The sequence below is a fragment of the Choloepus didactylus genome, chromosome 9 (genome assembly GCF_015220235.1).
Source record: "Choloepus didactylus isolate mChoDid1 chromosome 9, mChoDid1.pri, whole genome shotgun sequence".
Taxonomy (NCBI): domain Eukaryota; kingdom Metazoa; phylum Chordata; class Mammalia; order Pilosa; family Megalonychidae; genus Choloepus; species Choloepus didactylus.
In genome coordinates, this window is record NC_051315.1 from 119,777,882 (window position 1) to 119,795,661 (window position 17,780).

General features: G+C 39.2%; 1 protein-coding gene across 4 annotated transcripts in view; it reads left to right on the forward strand.

Annotated features, from left to right (window-relative positions):
* RHBDD1 (rhomboid domain containing 1) overlaps positions 1–17,780 on the forward strand; it is a 145,341-nt gene that overhangs the window by 15,412 nt on the left and 112,149 nt on the right. For all 4 annotated transcript variants that reach the window (XM_037848466.1, XM_037848468.1, XM_037848470.1 and 1 more), the window contains exons 2-3: positions 856–1,361; positions 2,500–2,632. In XM_037848466.1, coding sequence (XP_037704394.1) covers positions 929–1,361; positions 2,500–2,632 — 566 coding nt within the window. In that variant the 5' untranslated portion in view covers positions 856–928. The remainder of the gene's footprint in view (positions 1–855; positions 1,362–2,499; positions 2,633–17,780) is intronic.

Consider the following 17,780-nt stretch of genomic DNA (forward strand, 5'->3'; position numbering starts at 1 on the left):
AGACTTACCACTGCTTTTTGGCCCTCTTTGCTTTTTTTCTCATGGGGTAGGTAAATCGACTGCTGAACCATGGAGCTCTTCCTTGTCACTAACTCTACCACATCCTTTAAGGTTATACTCATCTCACCATCTCAGGCTAACTTGTGTGCCTTTAGTCTGGGCTCCCTCTGTCATTACATTTAGAACATGCATGATAGTGGTTGGTTTACTTCTTAGTAAAAGTTGAGCACATTAAAAGACAGGGACTGTGTTTCAATCCTGGACTTGGCACAGAGTAGGTAGCCTTCAAAAGCTAAAATTTTCAAAAATATTCAGGCAGTTGATTTCTGGCAGTATGGAAGTTGGGATAGAATATCATGTACACTTGCATTTTTAAACTTGCATGTTGGCATTTAAAACTTTGGGGCAAACTATCTCATATATTAAAATAGAATATCTCTTTGGAAAAAAAAGGAGGGGAGGGAGGGGGTATAGAATCCTGACCAGTATTCTGAGTAGAAACCATTATTAAATATTTTCATACTGTCTTTTGTAGGCTGTTCATTAGGTTACAAGTTTGGTCTATAAGGAAGACAGGTTGTATTTTCAAGGCATGTTCATCAGAGAAGGCATGCTCATCCATTAAATGGTCCATTGGATTTGGGATAAAATTTCTGTTTTGGAATGTAAAATGGGAAGGGTATCGTATCAGCCAGTGTCCTGGATATTGTTCTGGAAGACATTAAAAATAAATGTTTCTGTTAGAACGGGAGGTAGGATATACATAATGGAAGCTCAGCTTTAAGGGGATATGTCTTATCTATGTATTGGTTCTTAGTTGATGGGTTTTCATGCAAATTTCATTTTGTATTTTAGGTTCAGCTGTCTATATACCTCTCCAGATTCCTAAAACCTGTTCATCACTGGGTTGTATTCCTGCTATCTAACCATGCAACGGAGATCAAGAACGATTAATACTGGGCTTATTCTACTCCTTTCTCAAATTGTCCATGTTGGGATCAACAATATTCCTCCTGTCACCCTAGCAGTTTTGGCTCTTAACATCTGGTTGTTCTTGAATCCTGTAAAGCCACTGTATGAATCCTGCATTAGTGTGGAGAAGTGTTACCAGAAACAAGACTGGCAGCGGTTAGTGCTTTCCCCCTTTCACCATGCAGATGATTGGCATTTGTATTTCAATATGGCATCCATGCTATGGAAAGGAATAAAACTGGAAAGAAGATTGGGCAGTAGATGGTTTGCCTACATAATCACCACATTCTCCTTGCTCACTGGGGTGGTATACCTGCTGTTAGAATTCACTCTTGCAGAATTTATGGATGAACCTGACTTCAGAAGGAGCTGTGCTGTAGGTTTCTCAGGTAAGGCAGATTAATTTCTGAGGGAGCTTGCCTGAAGATAGGAGGAGGGAAGCAGGAATGCCTAGTTGGTAAGGGGTCAGAGTTCTGAGTGGTCAAGGGCTGCTGGGGCCCAGATTTTGGAGGAGAGGCTGATTGGAGTATAGGAGGTTCACAGTTTTGCTATTCCTCATTATCCTGTATCATTTACTCTTGGGCAATCTGGACTAGGAATAGTTGAATGTGGTTGTGTAGAGAGAATACTGGGAATGTGCCCTGGCCCTATCAAGGTGAGGCTAGGGGAAGAGCAACAGGTGGATTTGTGATAGGGAGTCCTCAGAAAGATAAATATGCCTCTCAATAATTCCATTAAAATAAATGCACTTGACATTACCCCTAGTATGCTCACGATGTTTTAGGAACCATAATTGTCACTTGACATCACTCACCTTATTTAATTCATACAGATCCATTGTGAGGTGGCATTGTCTCAGTTTTGTAGATAAGAAGCTAAGATCCAGAGAAGTGAGAGAATTTTCTCAAGATCATAGAGCTAGTGAGTGGAAGAGCTGGGATTTGAATTCAGTCTATATGACTTTAGCCATGTAGTTCATTGCCTTTCACTTTTCTCCCCCTAATTGATTCTTTTGTTACATATATTCCATGGGACTGAAATGGCCCTTAGGATTTAAATTAGGTATTCTAAAAATTAGAGTGTGAAAGGGAGGAGGGAAATAGTCCTCATGCAGATGGAAATCCAGTTCCTCCCTTCTACTCTCTCTGCCATTGTCCCCCATCCTCACCAGGGTGAGAGAAGAAAGAAAACATGCCCTGTCTTCAACAGGTCTTTCTACCATAGAAGTTAGAAAAGTACACATTGTTGGTACTTTATCCCCATTATATATGTTATATATTTAATAGCATACTGAAAGTCAGTATGAACTTCCAGGTTAAGGAACATCAAAGAAATAATTGCCTTGGACTTGCCTTTTCACCAAATGCTGGGTAGAAGTGATGGAAGGAATATATGTTTCGAAATAAAATTTGAATGTAGTCAAATGATCATTTTCACCTTTAGTTCATTTTCTTTGCAAATGTAGATTCCTTAGTTTCTCTCCACACTTGGATTATTGATATTTATATGCTCATTATTCTCTTTTAGGTGTTTTGTTTGCTTTGAAAGTTCTCAACAACCATTATTGCCCTGGGGGCTTTGTCAACGTTTTTGGTGTTCCTGTATCCAACAGATTTGCTTGCTGGGCAGAACTTATAGCCATTCATTTCTTCTCACCAGGGTAAGTGTTCACTTTTAGAGGATAAAAATGAAGAACTTAATATTCCTTGAGTGGTTTGACACTGTATGTACCCTAGAAAAACAGGTTCTTAAATCTAGCCTTTTCGTGAGGTTATTTCAGTTAGGTGTGACCCACCTCAGTCAGGCTGGGTCTTAATCCTGTTACTGGAGTCCTTTATAAATGGAATGAATACAGAGAGAAAGAGAGAGAGAGAGAGACAGCTAGACAGACAGACAGATACAGAAAGCCACTGAAGCAAGCAGCTGAAATCAACAAAACCCAGAAGAGAAGGAAGAGACCAGCAGACACTGTCATGTGCCTTACCATGTGGCAGAGGAACCAAGGATCACTGGCAGCGAGTCTTTGGAAAGAAAGCATCTCCTTGATGATGTCTTGATTTGAACATATTCCCAGACTCTATCTGTAAGCGAATAAATTTCCAGTGTTTAAGCTGAACCATTTCATGCTATTTGCTTGGAGCAGCCTAGGAAACTAAAACATGTGGAGAAAGAATTATAATAATAATGATGTAACAAATTGATTTTTATAATTACGTTATTCTTTAACTCTAAGGCCAGAATCTAGTTTAATGGCTTTTAATGTCAGATGTCCCTGGATTTAAATCCTCTCAACCACTTAGCTGTGTCATTTGGGGGCTCTTGTCTTATCTGTGTTTCAGTTTCCTCATCTTTTAAGTAGGAATAAGAGAACCTAATTTGCAAGAATGAGGCTCATTATTAACCGGTCAATCAATTTTCTAATTCTAATAACAATAAGCCAAAAAGGCATATAGAAACCATGTAATTATGAAATGAATTATGAAAATGAAAAACTACCGGGAACGCTAGTACAATGCCTTTAAGTTGTGAATTGTCTTATTAAAGAATTCTTTAAAAAAAGACTTGACTCACAGCCCCATTATCTAAAGTGGATAAACTCTGGACAGTTTTGTTAAGCAGCCTGGGCCCTGCTCCTCCACCTTCCCCTCATGCCGTTATGGTGGTCTCAGAGGCTCCTCCACGAACTCTAGGGCTCCAAGGAACCCACTTTGAGAACCACGGATCTAGCTGACTCTTTCCTTTACAGAGGAAGACATGGAAATTCAGGGAAGGTAAGGGGCTTGTCACACAGTTAGCAGAGATGCTGGACTAGGTAGGATTCAGATCTGACTCCTGGTCTGGTGTCGATGCCCATTTGTGCTGTTCTTTTCCCATTTTCTTCCTTTCTTTATTTTCTGTCTAGAAAAAGGAGGAGGAATTGTGTTATTTTCCCACCTTTTCCACCAGCTTCACTTCACTTAGTCTGTATAATACAACCAGAAACACGTGGTTTTTTTATTTTTATTGTGGGGACATGGATACTATTTGGAGATGGAGTGGATTCAGGAAGAAGCATGGAGGATTTTTTTGCTGAGATTCTTTTCAGACAGGAGTTTTTATTTTGGTTTGGGTTTGTGTGATTAGATTGGTGATTGTATTTTATTGAGAATATTCTTGTTGGGCTGTGTGCCAGCCCAGTAACCTTGCGTCCTTCTTTAATGCTAATCTCCCATCATGGGCAGCCATTGCCAGCTGGTCTCTAAAGGGCGGTGATGTGGCCGCTGAACACTACTCATTTGCAACTGCATTGTTATCTTGTGACAGTTTAGGGAAGAAAGCCTAACACAACCTTCAAAGTTTTCTTTGAAAAAAGGTCCAGTAATGTCTGTCCCTTATCTGAACAGCTCTCTGTATACCTTGGCTTGATGTGACTTGGTTCTCTGTGAAGACAGGGGTCTTGTTTGTGACAGATGACACCCAACATTCATATGAAAATCACTCCTTCTGGTACTTGAACTTTTCTTCTATAATGAATCCACTGAATAGCAGTGCCTTTAATATTCTTATGCAGCTATTTCTGAATAATCTCATCATGCCTTTTGTGTTTTTTTAGGGTCTCCCCTTTTTACATGGAAAAAGCATGGATGAATTTTTATGTAATATGCATATTCTATATGGAGGAGCCTGACATTCTGAGCCAGGAAACTAAATCAAATTTTCTTTGAAGTTTGAAAGAATGAATCTTTTGGTTTTTTTTAGGATTTGACTACTTTGAATGATAAACTTCTAATATTCAGGCATCTCGTTATGCATGTGTGCATATAAAGACCAAGCTAAATACTGGCCTGGGAAATCTGAGAAGCAGTGCTTCCTTGAGATGGATCTTAGAAGAATGGGAAAAACCAGAGCTCTCTTTGCCCTGCATTGTTATTCTCCCAGTGGCTGTCAATTAGAATTTTCTTTGGGAAAACACTGTAAATCTTTAGAACAAAATCTTTTATTATAGGAGTGTCTAAGCTGCCCTTGGGAAGAAAAAAAATCTGAGAAACAAATATTTTGTGGAAATTAGTAATTTCCCCTGCTTAAGGAGTTTTATGAAGCAAAGGAACTCTAAATAGCCAGCCCCTAGGCACTGTGAGGGGGTGGACGTGACCACCACAGTCAGGAGAGCTCACTTATTTGCATGGTGCTCATACTTTTCACAATAGTGATTGCTCTGCCTCACACCCTTCTTTTCATTTCCCTTGAGGTCCTGGGACTCTGGTAGGTGACTGTGTTTGAAAAGGGTCGTCTTGAGGTGGCACAGGAAGGCAGCCCATCCAAGAGCCTCCAGGATGGAGGTGTGCTGGCCTTTCATGGACTGACTACTAGCCCTTTCCTCCTCCCATCCCCATTGACAATCTGTTGCCAGTTTTTACTTTCTAGCCCAAATTATGAACCTCTGCAATTTCTCACGTGAGCCATAGGCTAGCCAGTCAGAAAACTGAAGCTTGGAGAAATTAACAGTAATCAGGGTAAGACAACCACTCAGTGAGCATGTTAGGTGACATGAGGTCAAGTGTAAGAGGACCTGGGCTCAAGTACTAGCTGTGTGATCTCAGGCAAATCATGTAACCTCTCGGAGCCTCATTTTCCTCATCAGTAAAATGGGAGTATCACTTATCTTTCCTGTTTCATAAGTTGGTTTTAAGGAGTCAAGTAATTCATATGAAAGTGCTTTATGAATGATAAAGTACTTAATCTTTCATTTTTATTATGAAATAAACACTTGGAATAGGCAGTGCCCACTGAAAGAAATCATACCTGATTTCTTTTTCTTTCTAAAATTGATAAAATGAATCAAGTAAGTTATTTAATTTAATTTTCTGGAATTCTGTCCTCCCTTGCTCCTGTTTGGCTTTTCCATCCTGAATGACAAAAGTCTAAACATGTCCATGAGCCACTCTTAAACACTAATTAAGCAGGCTGTTACTGCCCTTGGAGATTCTTTAATATAATATGGCAGTTCTAGAAACATTAACCCTTTAGCTTTGGATACTGCTTCAGTACTAATGTTTGACACAAGTAATTACTTTAACCTTACTAAAAACTTCTTGATTAGGCTGACCAGATGAGAGAAAAGTAGATCTAATTATGTTTCAGTTGTTCCATTTTTTTTAATAAAAATTTTCAAGCATAAAGGAAAGGTAAAAGGAAAAGCAAAGTTGCTGAACCATTTGAAAATAAGTTACAAACATCATGATACTTCCCCCTTAAAAATTTCATTCTGTGCCTCCTAAAAATGAGGATGTCCTTCTACATAGCGTTTTATTATTGGCTTACAGAAGAAAACTAACAGTAAGTTCCTGGTATCACCTAGTAACCGGTCCATACTCAAATTTCCCTAGTTTTCAGATGTCTTTTGTAGCTATTTTTTGCAGGGGTGGGGGTAGACAACCAGGAACCAGTCAAGGTTCACACATTGCATTTGCATATTATATTTCTTTGTTCTCTTTTAGGAATTAACAAAACTCAGTTAAAATGCTGAAGTACTCTAGGACAGTCCTTTCCACTGTCTTTATTTTTCCATGACATTGACATTTTGAAAACACTATACCTATCGTTTTGCAGAATGTCCTATTTTCCAGATTTGTCTGGTTGTTTCCTTGTGGTGTTATTCAACTCTCCTATCTAGTTCCTGTATTTCTGTAAACTGGAAGTTAGCTAAACTGATTTTTTGGCAAAAATACTTTGTAAGTGTGATGCCGTACACTCCATTTTGTATCATATCAGGAAATATATAATACCAAGTTGTGCCTCTATTAAGGATTATATTTGATCACTTAATTGAGGTGGTGATATAATAGGTGTATCCTATTGTAAGGGTACATTTATCCTTTTGCAATTAGCAAGTAATCTGTAGGTGATATTTGCACATCATGTAGATTGTTCCCAGTGACCTTTCCACCTTATGGTTTTATTGTCCATCAATGATGATCCTTGTCTGGATTGGTTATTTCACGGGAAGTTGCGAAGAATGACTTTCTGTTATTCCTTCTACATTTATTAGATGGGGTTAATCTAGGGTTGGGAGTTGAGATTTACAGACAAGGAATTGAGGAAGATGAATCTTAGTTTTGTGGTCTTGAAGCTTATGGTTTTGTGTGTTCTCTTTTAAAAAAGGTGCAAAATTAGACCCAAAGTGAGTGAGTATTTTACATGAGAAAGGAAAGCGAAAAAATGTATAAATTTTGAAAAGCTGACAAATACTATAACCATTACAAAATTCAGGAAAATCATATAGTGTTTTATTGACTCCCTGGCACACCACTCTTAATATTTCCCTACTCCCACAAGGAGAGCGTAGTCTGTGCTCTCATCTTCATATGACAATAATTTCGCAATAGTATTTCTGTAGATGGTAGATCAAAATTAGTTTTTGTTTTTTTTTTTCATTACTGAGGGTGTAAAGTGTTTCTTTCAGTTTCACAACTTAATTTTTAGAATTATTGTCCAATTTGGGAAAATCTCTATCCAGTTGTTTTTACATTCTAGCTATAAAATTTCAGGACTTCTCAAGTTTTCTTGTGCAGCAGTCAGTATCAAATGTTTTTTGAATTGATTTTAATGTTGTCAATGTTCTTTAGTGGTACAAGCTTTATGAGCTTTATGTTTTCTTCACTGGTGTCAATACTTTGTGCTGGATCAGGAAGTATTTACAAATTTTACTAATGTTCATATGATTCACTCCTCTTCATTATCTGGATTATCAAAATCCAAGATCCTATTCATTACTTCTGTTTATGGCTTTTGATATGATTTGAAAATATTTGTTTGGGAGCTACAAACACAGGAATTCAAGTTAAGTTTATTTCATCTGAGTCTCAAAAAAGAAAATGCAAAGGGATGGTGCATTTGTAATTGCATGCACTACATTATTGAGTGTATTCCTGACAGAGGGGAACTTCTGTTTAACTTCCCTTTTGACTATGTATTAATGAGAACTGAATTCTCCACTTACAATTTTACATGCCTAGTGAATGGAAGAATTTTCCAGACTCTTGGTTCTGACTCATTCACCATGCTCTTCCCGTCAGTGCCACCTGCCTTAGGACACTTCAGAGTGCTGTATGCCTTGTGCTCCTGTGCCACCATTACAATTCTGGGTAAGGTTGCACAGTGAGTATTCCTAGGAGTCTTTTCTGCATTAAGACAACCAGCATTGACTTAACTGTGTACTGAAATGACTATGAACCACATATATATGCTCCACTGAACCGAAACTGAATGTATTCTGAACTCAACTTCCTTTTAGTTGAATCCCCAAAATGTCTGCAACCACTCTATTGCTACCTGACATGGGAGGAAGTGTGACAGAAGAGAAGTTGGAGTGGAAAAAGACAACAGTTTTAACTGATGTGGTTGCGATATCTTACTTTCATATGTTTTTGTAAAATTTGGGCTTGGAAAGGACCCATGCAGGTGGGAAGCCTAATGTTCCATGAGTGTCTAAGTTTCTTGCAGCTGCTGTAACAACGTACCAAAGACTGGGTGGCTTAAAGCAACAGGAACTTATGGTCTTGCAGTTTGGGAGGCCACAAGTCTGAACTCTGTAGGTGTTGACATGGCCATGCTTCCTCTAAAGTGTGTGGGGTTCTGTTGGTGGCTTGACATTAATCCATGGTGTTCTTTGGCTGGTGGCATAACTCAGTTTCTGCCTCTGTCACATGGCTGTCTTCTCTCTCCTACTGACTGTGTCCAATTTCCTCTGCTTATATGGATACCAGTTATTTTGGATTTGGGCCCATCCTAATCCAGTTTGACCTCGCCTTAACTAATAACATCTTCAAAGGCCTGATTTCAAATAGGATCATATTCACAGGACCAAGAGTTGGGACTTGAACATATCATTTTGGAGGACACAATTCAACCCATAACTATGAGCTTCCCAGTAAATTCATTTGTGGGTTCTTTTGAGAGGGTTGTCATAGTGAAAATTGGGTAAGGAAAGATAAGAAGCTGAAGATGCCTATAGACTCTGGGAAAATGGGGGGATTAAGAGATAGTAGGGTTCATTGAGTTTGAAAACTGACAGAGCTGGAAGAATAAGTGTTGGTAGATAGAAGACAGGATGTTGGGAGTTTGTTTTACTGGTGACATGGTTCCAAGCTTGTCTGAGGTTGTATGAAACTGAGCAGTGGTGGAAGAGCTGTCACTAGAGTCAAAGAGATTAAGGGGTTGTGACATTAAGGGGGTCGGATGGATTATCCATGTGGATACTAAAAGCACCCAGGATAATTGTGGGAGTTATGTTGGAGAGGAAGACTGTGAGATGAGTCCTTGATGGATGTGGGGAAATGGCATTGGAGGCACATAGCAGACAGTATCTACATTTGTTTCCTGTGGCTGCTGTAACAAATTACCACACACTTGGTGGCTTAAAACAACAGGAATGTATTCGCTCCCAGTTCTAGAGGCCAGAAGTCTGAAATCTGCATCCCTGAGCTGAAATCAAGGTATCAGCAGGACTGTGCTACCTCCAGAGACTTGAGAGGAGAATCCTTCCTTGCCTCTTTTTCTTCTGGCTTCCAGCATTCCTTGGCTTGTTGGCCATATCACTCCAATCTCTGTCTGGTTGTCCCATCACCTCCTGCCTTTTCTGTGTGTGTTGAGTCTCCCTCTGCCTCTGTTCTAAGGAACTTGTGGTTGCATCTAGGGACCACCCTGATGATCCAGGATCATTTCCCTATATCAAGAGCCTTAACTCAGTCACATCTGCAAAATCTTTGTGTTGTGCAGTAACGTAGATAGCAGGTTCTAGGGATTAGGGTGTTGATATCTTTGGGGGGGACTGTTGTTCAGTCTGTCATAGCATCAAAGATGGGTAGAAGGTGGTGAAGATTCAAACTGAAAGTGCCAGCCATGTGTGTCTAGGCCTGTGTGTGTAAATCCCCCTGCTTTCTCCCTGGAATGCCTTTTATTCTCTTCTCCTTGTGCTTACTCAAATGTAAGGAAGGAGTAATCTTGAGCAATTTGAATTAAATCTTGAGTAAAAGGGGAGTGTTTTTCCCTCTTGTGCTGGTACACTTGGGGTCTTTATTACTGTTGACCTTACTCAATATGCTGTCTTCCTTCCCCAAGGAATTTGTAATTCATGAAAGAAACACACCGACAACTAACTTTTAAATAAAACAAAAGGCAGGAATTTTAGTTCAATAAAAGCAGAGGAACAAAAAAGGAGGATAGTTAACTCTGATTTAGGAAATTAGGAGGCTTCAAAGAGGAAGGAGTGTATGCATTGATGTTAGGAAATAATAGGGTAGATGATGAGGTTAGACTATTCTTGGCAATGGGAATAGAACCAAAAACCAGGGAACATGGCAAGTTTATGAAACGACAAATCTTCTGTCAAGAAATCCCGGAAGATGAAACTAGTGCTATTCCCCCAAATGTGCTCTCTCAAAAACTAGTTCCTTGAGATACCACTTGAAACAAGGCTCCCCGTCAGTAAACTCAGGCACATGCCATGTTCTGTATTCCAGTCTAAGGGACACAGTGCATATGAGCACGTGAGATGTTCTGGAAAGTACTGCAAGAAGAAAATCAGGTTAACCTATCAGTTTCCCAAATTTATTTGATGGTAGCTTCCTTGTCTTATAGCCCTAGCATGAAACAAGTGTTCTTCAAGACCCATTTTATAAACAGTGGGCTAGAGAGTTAGAATGAAATTTAGAAGCAGGCCTTTGATGGCAGGCTTATCAATTTAGGCCTTGACTGTTGTCAGAATGGACACACAGCTTTGGTTTCTGAAGAGGAAGAACTATGACGTTATCTGTGATTTAGGAGAGAAGGCAGGAATAATGTAAATATTTGAGATGTTAGTGGCAAGGATCGAGTTACTGTTGACTGAACTAGTCTTGAGAAAAAACTGAATGCTGAGACTAGTGAAAGGAATAGAAGTGAGTAGATGGGACAGAGAGTGTCCCAAGGCCCAATTGATAATCTGTGGGTCATAAAAACAATATTTCTCATACACTGGGGGCTTTCCATATATCAGGCACTGTTATAAGCTCTTTACATACATTATCTCATATCATTGTAACAACTGTCTTGCACTTAATACTTCTAACAAATATCTTTCACTTATTAATTCCTCCATGTAAGAGATGAGGAAGCTGAGGCATAGAGAGTTTAAATACCTTTCTCAAGGTAAATGAGATAGCCAATATTTGAACTTTAGCAGTCAGGTCTCCAAATATATGTTTTAAACCAGTAGTTCTCAGACTTTTTGGTCATAAGACCAATTTGGAATTTTAAAAAGTATTGAAGACCCCCCAAAATTTTGGTTTATGTGGGTTATATCTATCAAAAATTACCATATTGGAAATTAAAACTGAGAATTAAAAAAAAACTAGTATTTACAATAATTCACTTAAAAACATTATTTATTCATAACAATTCATTTAAAATAACAATGGCAAGCCCATTTTGTGTTAACATAGAAAAAGTTTTCTGTGAAAAATAAGTGTATTTTCCAAACCTTCCTCCTTCCCAAAAATTAGTTAGAAGAATGGCATTATTTAACATTTTTGCAAAATGTTCAATGCCTGGCTTAATTAAAAAAAAAACAAAACAGCTTATTCCCATATTTGCTTCTGCAGCTAATCTGTTGAAATAAGTGTACTGTTTGATTGAAAGACAATCTGGCCTCATACAGATGTGTCATTGGAGAGAGAGGGGGGCATTGTTTTAATAACCTTTTCAGATAATTGTGGAAATTCTTTGGTACTGTACCACAGTCTGGCAAGTGGTAGTTTCTAAAAGATTCATTCCAAGGTGGAATCTGAAAGTACATTGATGAACTCTTCTGTACTGTGTTAAATTAAAATCCATTGATCTGTCTGGAACTTTGAATGGATCTTTTACCCATGCATGATTTTCTAATATCATGCATTGATCATTTGGAAGTATTGGTTCATTGATTATAGAGACCTTTTACCTATTGAGAAATTTAATTATACAAAATCAAATGATCACATTTGTTTAAATCACCATCGATTTCATCAGAAACATCTATAAGTGAAGGGAGGCTGTCTGTCTCATGGTGGCAGGTATAAGTTTTCCAAAATTCTAATTTTGACAAAAAAGCTCAATTTTATCGTTGGCAATAAACGTCATGATTTGTTTTCCTTGAAGTGATAGGCTCACTTGGTCCATTTTTTGAGAAAATGTGACCCAAGTCTGAGTGACCATTGTTTGTCAGTTTTTCTTTCACATAACGGTGGGGGTCCATGAAGTTCATCTTACAGCTCTAACAACCACACAGTGCTTTTCCTGGAGACAGGCAGCATACAGCTTGTTTTAGTTTGCTAAAGCTGCCGAAATGCAATATACCAGAACTGGGTTGGTTTTTACAGTGGGGGTTTATTAACTTACAAGCTTACAGTTCTGATGCTATGAAAATGTCCAAATCAAGGCATCAGCAGGTAATGTGTTCTCCCCAAAGACTGACTGCTGGTCACCCTGAACTCCTCTGTTGCATGGCAAGGCACATGCTGGGCATCTGCTGCTCTCTGCCTTCTCTCCCAGGTTTCATAGCTTTCAGCTTCTGACTGCTCCATCTGTGGCTTTCTTTCTCTCTGTCTGCATTTCATCTTCTTTTATAGGACTCCAGCAGGAGGATTAAGACTAACCCTGAATGAGGTAGGTCATATTTTAAATTAAGAATCCTACTCACTTAAAGATCCTACTTACAATGGGTCCACATGCACAGGAATGGAATAGTTTTAAGAACATGATTTTCTGGGTTCCATACAACTTCAAACCATCACACAGCTGAAATGCTCTACGCACACTTTCCATTTTGTCACACAGCATATTAAAAAGATATGTGAGGCGGGGCAAGATGGTGGATTGGTGAGGTGTATGTTTTAGTTACTCCTCCAGGGAAGTAGGTAGAAAGCCAGGAACTGTGTGGACTGGACACCGCAGAGGAGTCTGACTTTGGGCATACTTCATACAACACTCATGAAAATGTGGAACTGCTGAGATCAGTGAAATCTGTAAGTTTTTGCAGCCAGGGGACCCGCGCCCCTCCCTGCCAGGCTCAGTCCTGTGGGAGGAGGGGCCATCAGCTCCGGGAAGGAGAAGGGAGAACCGCAGTGGCAGCTCTTACTGGAAACTCATTCTACTGATCCAAACTCCAACCATAGACAGACTGAGACCAGACACCAGAGAATCTGAGAGCAGCCAGCCCAGCAGAGAGGACATAGGCATAGCAAAAAACACCAAGAAAAACTCAAAAATAAAAGTGGAGGCTTTTTGGAGTTCTGGTGAACATAGAAAGGGGAAGGACAGAGCTCAGGCCCTGAGGCTCATTTGCAAATCCTGAAGAAAAACTGATCTGTCTGCCTCCTGGATCTTTCCTTAATAGCCCTAATTGCTTTGTCTCTTAGCATTTCAATAACCCATTAGATCTGCCAGGAGGGCGCTTTTTTTTTTTTCTTTTTTATCTTTTTTTCTTTTTCTAAAACAATTACTCTAAGAAGCCCAGTACAGAAAGTCTCAAACACTTGCAGTTTGGGCAAGTCAAGACAAGAGCAGAACTGAGAGCTCTGAGACAAAAGGCAATAATCCAGTGGCTGAGAAAATTCACTGAACACCGCAACTTCCCAAGGAAAGGGGGGGCGTCCGCTCACAGCCATCATCCTGGTGGACAGGAAACACTCCTGCCCATCACCGGCCTAATAGCCCAGAGCTGCCCCAGACAACCGAGTGTGACGGAAGTGCTTACAATAACACGCATACACCACAAAATTGGGCGTGGACATTAGCCTTCCCTGCACCCTCAGCTGGTTGTCCCAGAGTTGGGAAGGTGGAGCAGTGTGAATTAACAAGCCCCATTCAGACATCATTTCAGCAGACTGGGAGCCTCCCTACACAGACCGGCAGCCCAGAACTACCCTGGGAGGACAGCACTCACCTGTGACATAGCAACAGAGGACCAGGGGCTGCAAAGCCTGGAAGAGGGACCCACTCACAAGTCTCAGGGGCCACACGCCAATACCAAGGACTTATGGGTCAGTGGCAAAAACAAACTGTGGCAGGACTGAACTGAAGGATTAGACTATTGCAGCAGCTTTAAAACTCCAGGAACACCAGGGAGATTTGATTGTTAGAGCCACCCCCCCTCCCTGACCGCCCAGACACACGCCCCTTATGCACGGCGGGCAACACCAACTACACACGCAAGCTTGGTACACCAATTGGACCCCACAAGGCTTACTCCCCCACTCACCACAGAGGCAAAGTGGAGGAGAACTGGCTTGAGGGGAACAGGTGGGTTGCAGACGCCACCTGTTGGTTAGTCAGAAAAAGTGTACTCCACGAAGCTGTAGATCTGACAAATTAGAGATAAGGATTTCAATTGTTCTACAAATCCTAAAAGAATCCTACCAAGTTAAGCAAATGCCAAGAGGCCAAAAACAACAGAAAATTTTGCAGCATGTGAAAAAACCAGACAATATGGATAACCCAAGCCCAAGCACCCAAATCAAAAGATCAGAAGAGATACAGTACCTAGAGCAACTAAGCAAAGGACTAAAGATGAACGACAAGACCATGGCATGGGATATAAAGGACATCAAGAAGAGCATGGAACAGGATATAAAGGACATCAAGAAGACCCTAGAAGAGCATAAAGAAGACAATGCAAGACTAAATAAAAAAATAGATGATCTTATGGAAATTAAAGAAGCTGTTGACCAAATTAAAAAGATTCTGGATACTCATAGTACAAGACTAGAGGAAGTTGAACAACAAATCAGTGGCATGGAAGATGACAGAACGGAAAATGAAAGCACAAAAGAAAGAATGGGGAAAAAATTGAAAAATCGAAATGGACCTCAGGGATATCATAGATAATATAAAACATCCAAATATAAGACTCATTGGTGTTCCGGAAGGAGAAGAAAAGGGTAAAGGTCTAGGAAGAGTATTCAAAGAAATTGTTGGGGAAAACTTCCCAAATCTTCTAAACAACATAAATACACAAATCATAAATGCCCAGCAAACTCCAAATAGAATAAATCCAAATAAACCCACTCCGAGACATACTCTGATCACACTGTCAAACACAGAAGAGAAGGAGCAAGTTCTGAAAAGCAGCAAGAGAAAAGCAATTCACCACATACAAAGGAGACAGCATAAGACTAAGTAGTGACTACACAGCAGCCACCATGGAGGCGAGAAGGCAGTGGCACGACATATTTAAAATTCTAAGTGAGAAAAATTTCCAACCAAGAATACTTTATCCAGCAAAGCTCTCCTTCAAATTTGAGGGAGAGCTTAAATTTTTCACAGACAAACAAATGCTGAGAGAATTTGCTAACAAGAGACCTGCCCTAGTGGAGATACTAAAGGAGCCCTACAGACAGAGAAACAAAGAAAGGACAGAGAGACATGGAGAAAGGTTCAGTACTGTAGAGATTTGGTATGGGTACATTAAAGGATATTAATAGAGAGAGGGAAAAATATATATGACAAACATAAACCAAAGGATAAGATGGCTGATTCAAGAAATGCCTTCATGATTATAACGTTGAATGTAAATTGATTAAACTCACCAATTAAAAGATACAGATTTGCAGAATGGATCAAAAAAAATGAGCCATCAATATGCTATATACAAGAGACTCATCTTAGACACAGGGACACAAAGAAATTGAAAATGAAAGGATGGAAAAAAATATTTCATGCCAGCTACAGCCAAAAGAAAGCAGGTGTAGCAATATTAATCTCAGATAAAATAGACTTTAAATGCAGGGAAGTTTTGAGAGACAAGAAGGCCACTACATACTAATAAAAGGGGCAATTCAACAAGAAGAAGTAACAGTCATAAATGTTTATGCACCCAATCAAGGTGCCACAAAATACATGAGAGAAACACTGGAAAAACTAAAGGAAGCAATTGATGTTTCCACAATAATTGTGGGAGACTTCAACACATCAGTCTCTCCTATAGACAGATCAACCAGGCAGAAGATCAATAAGGAAATTGAAAACCTAAACAATCTGATAAATGAATTGGATTTAACAGACATATATAGAACATTACATCCCAAATCACCAGGATACACATATTTCTCTAGTGCTCCTGGGACTTTCTCCAGAATAGATCATATGCTGGGACATAAAACAAGGCTCAATAAATTTAAAAAGATTAAAGTTATTCAAAGCACATTCTCTGACCACAATGGAATACAATTAGAAGTCAATAACCCTAAGAGACTTAGAAAATTCACAAATACCTGGAGGTTAAACAACACACTCCTAAACAATCAGTGGGTTAAAGAAGAAATAGCAAGAGAAATTGCTAAATATTTAGAGATGAATGAAAATGAGAACACAACACACCAAAACCTATGGGATGCAGCAAAAGTGGTACTGAGGGGGAAATTTATAGCACTAAACGCACATATTAAAAAGGAAGAAAGAGCCAAAATCAGAGAACTAATGGACCAATGAAGAAGCTAGAAAATGAACAGCAAACCAATCCTAAACCAAGTAGAAGAAAAGAAATAACAAGGATTAAAGCAGAAATAAATGACATAGAGAACAAAAAAACAATAGAGAGCATAAATAACACCAAAAGTTGGTTCTTTGAGAAGGTCAACAAGATTGACAAGCCCCTAGCTAGACTGACAAAATCAAAAAGAGAGAAGACCCATATAAACAAAATAATGAATGAGAAAGGTGACATTACTGCAGATCCTGAGGAGATTAAAAAAATTTTAAGAGGATATTATGAACAACTGTATGGCAACAAACTGGATAATGTAGAGGAAATGGACAATTTCCTGGAAACATATGAACAACCTAGACTGACCAGAGAAGAAACAGAAGACCTCAACCAACCAGTCACAATCAAAGAGATCCAATCAGTCATCAAAAATCTTCCCACAAATAAATGCCCAGGGCCAGATGGCTTCACAGGGGAATTCTACCAAACTTTGCAAAAAGAACTGACACCAATCTTACTTAAACTCTTTCAAAACATTGAAGTAAATGGAACACTACCTAACTCATTTTATGAAGCTAACATCAATCTAATACCAAAACCAGGCAAAGATGCTACAAGAAAGGAAAACTACCGGCCAATCTCCCTAATGAATATAGATACAAAAATCCTCAACAAAATACTTGCAATTCGAATCCAAAGACACATTAAAAAAATCATACACCATGACCAAGTGGGGTTCATTCCAGGCATGCAAGGATGGTTCAACATAAGAAAATCAATCAATATATTACAACACATTAATAAATCAAAAGAGAAAAATCAAATGATCATCTCAATAGATGCTGAAAAGGCATTTGACAAAATCCAACATCCCTTTTTGATAAAAACACTTCAAAAGTTAGGAATTGAAGGAAACTTCCTCAATATGATAAAGAGCATATATGAAAAACCCACAGCCAGCATAGTACTCAGTGGTGAGAGACTGAAAGCCTTCCGCCTAAGATCAGGAACAAGACAAGGATGCCCGCTATCACCACTGTTATTCAACATTGTGCTGAAAGTGCTAGCCAGGGCAATCCAGCAAGACAAAGAAAAGGCATCCAAATTGGAAAAGAAGAAGTAAAACTGTCATTGTTTGCAGATGATATGATCTTATATCTGGAAGCCCTCGAGAAATCGACGATACAGCTACTAGAGCTAATAAACAGATTTAGCAAAGTAGCAGGATACAAGATTATTGCACGTAAGTCAGTAATGTTTCTATATGCTAGAAACGAACAGATTAAAGAGACACTCAAGAAAAAGATACCATTTTCAATAGCAACTAAAA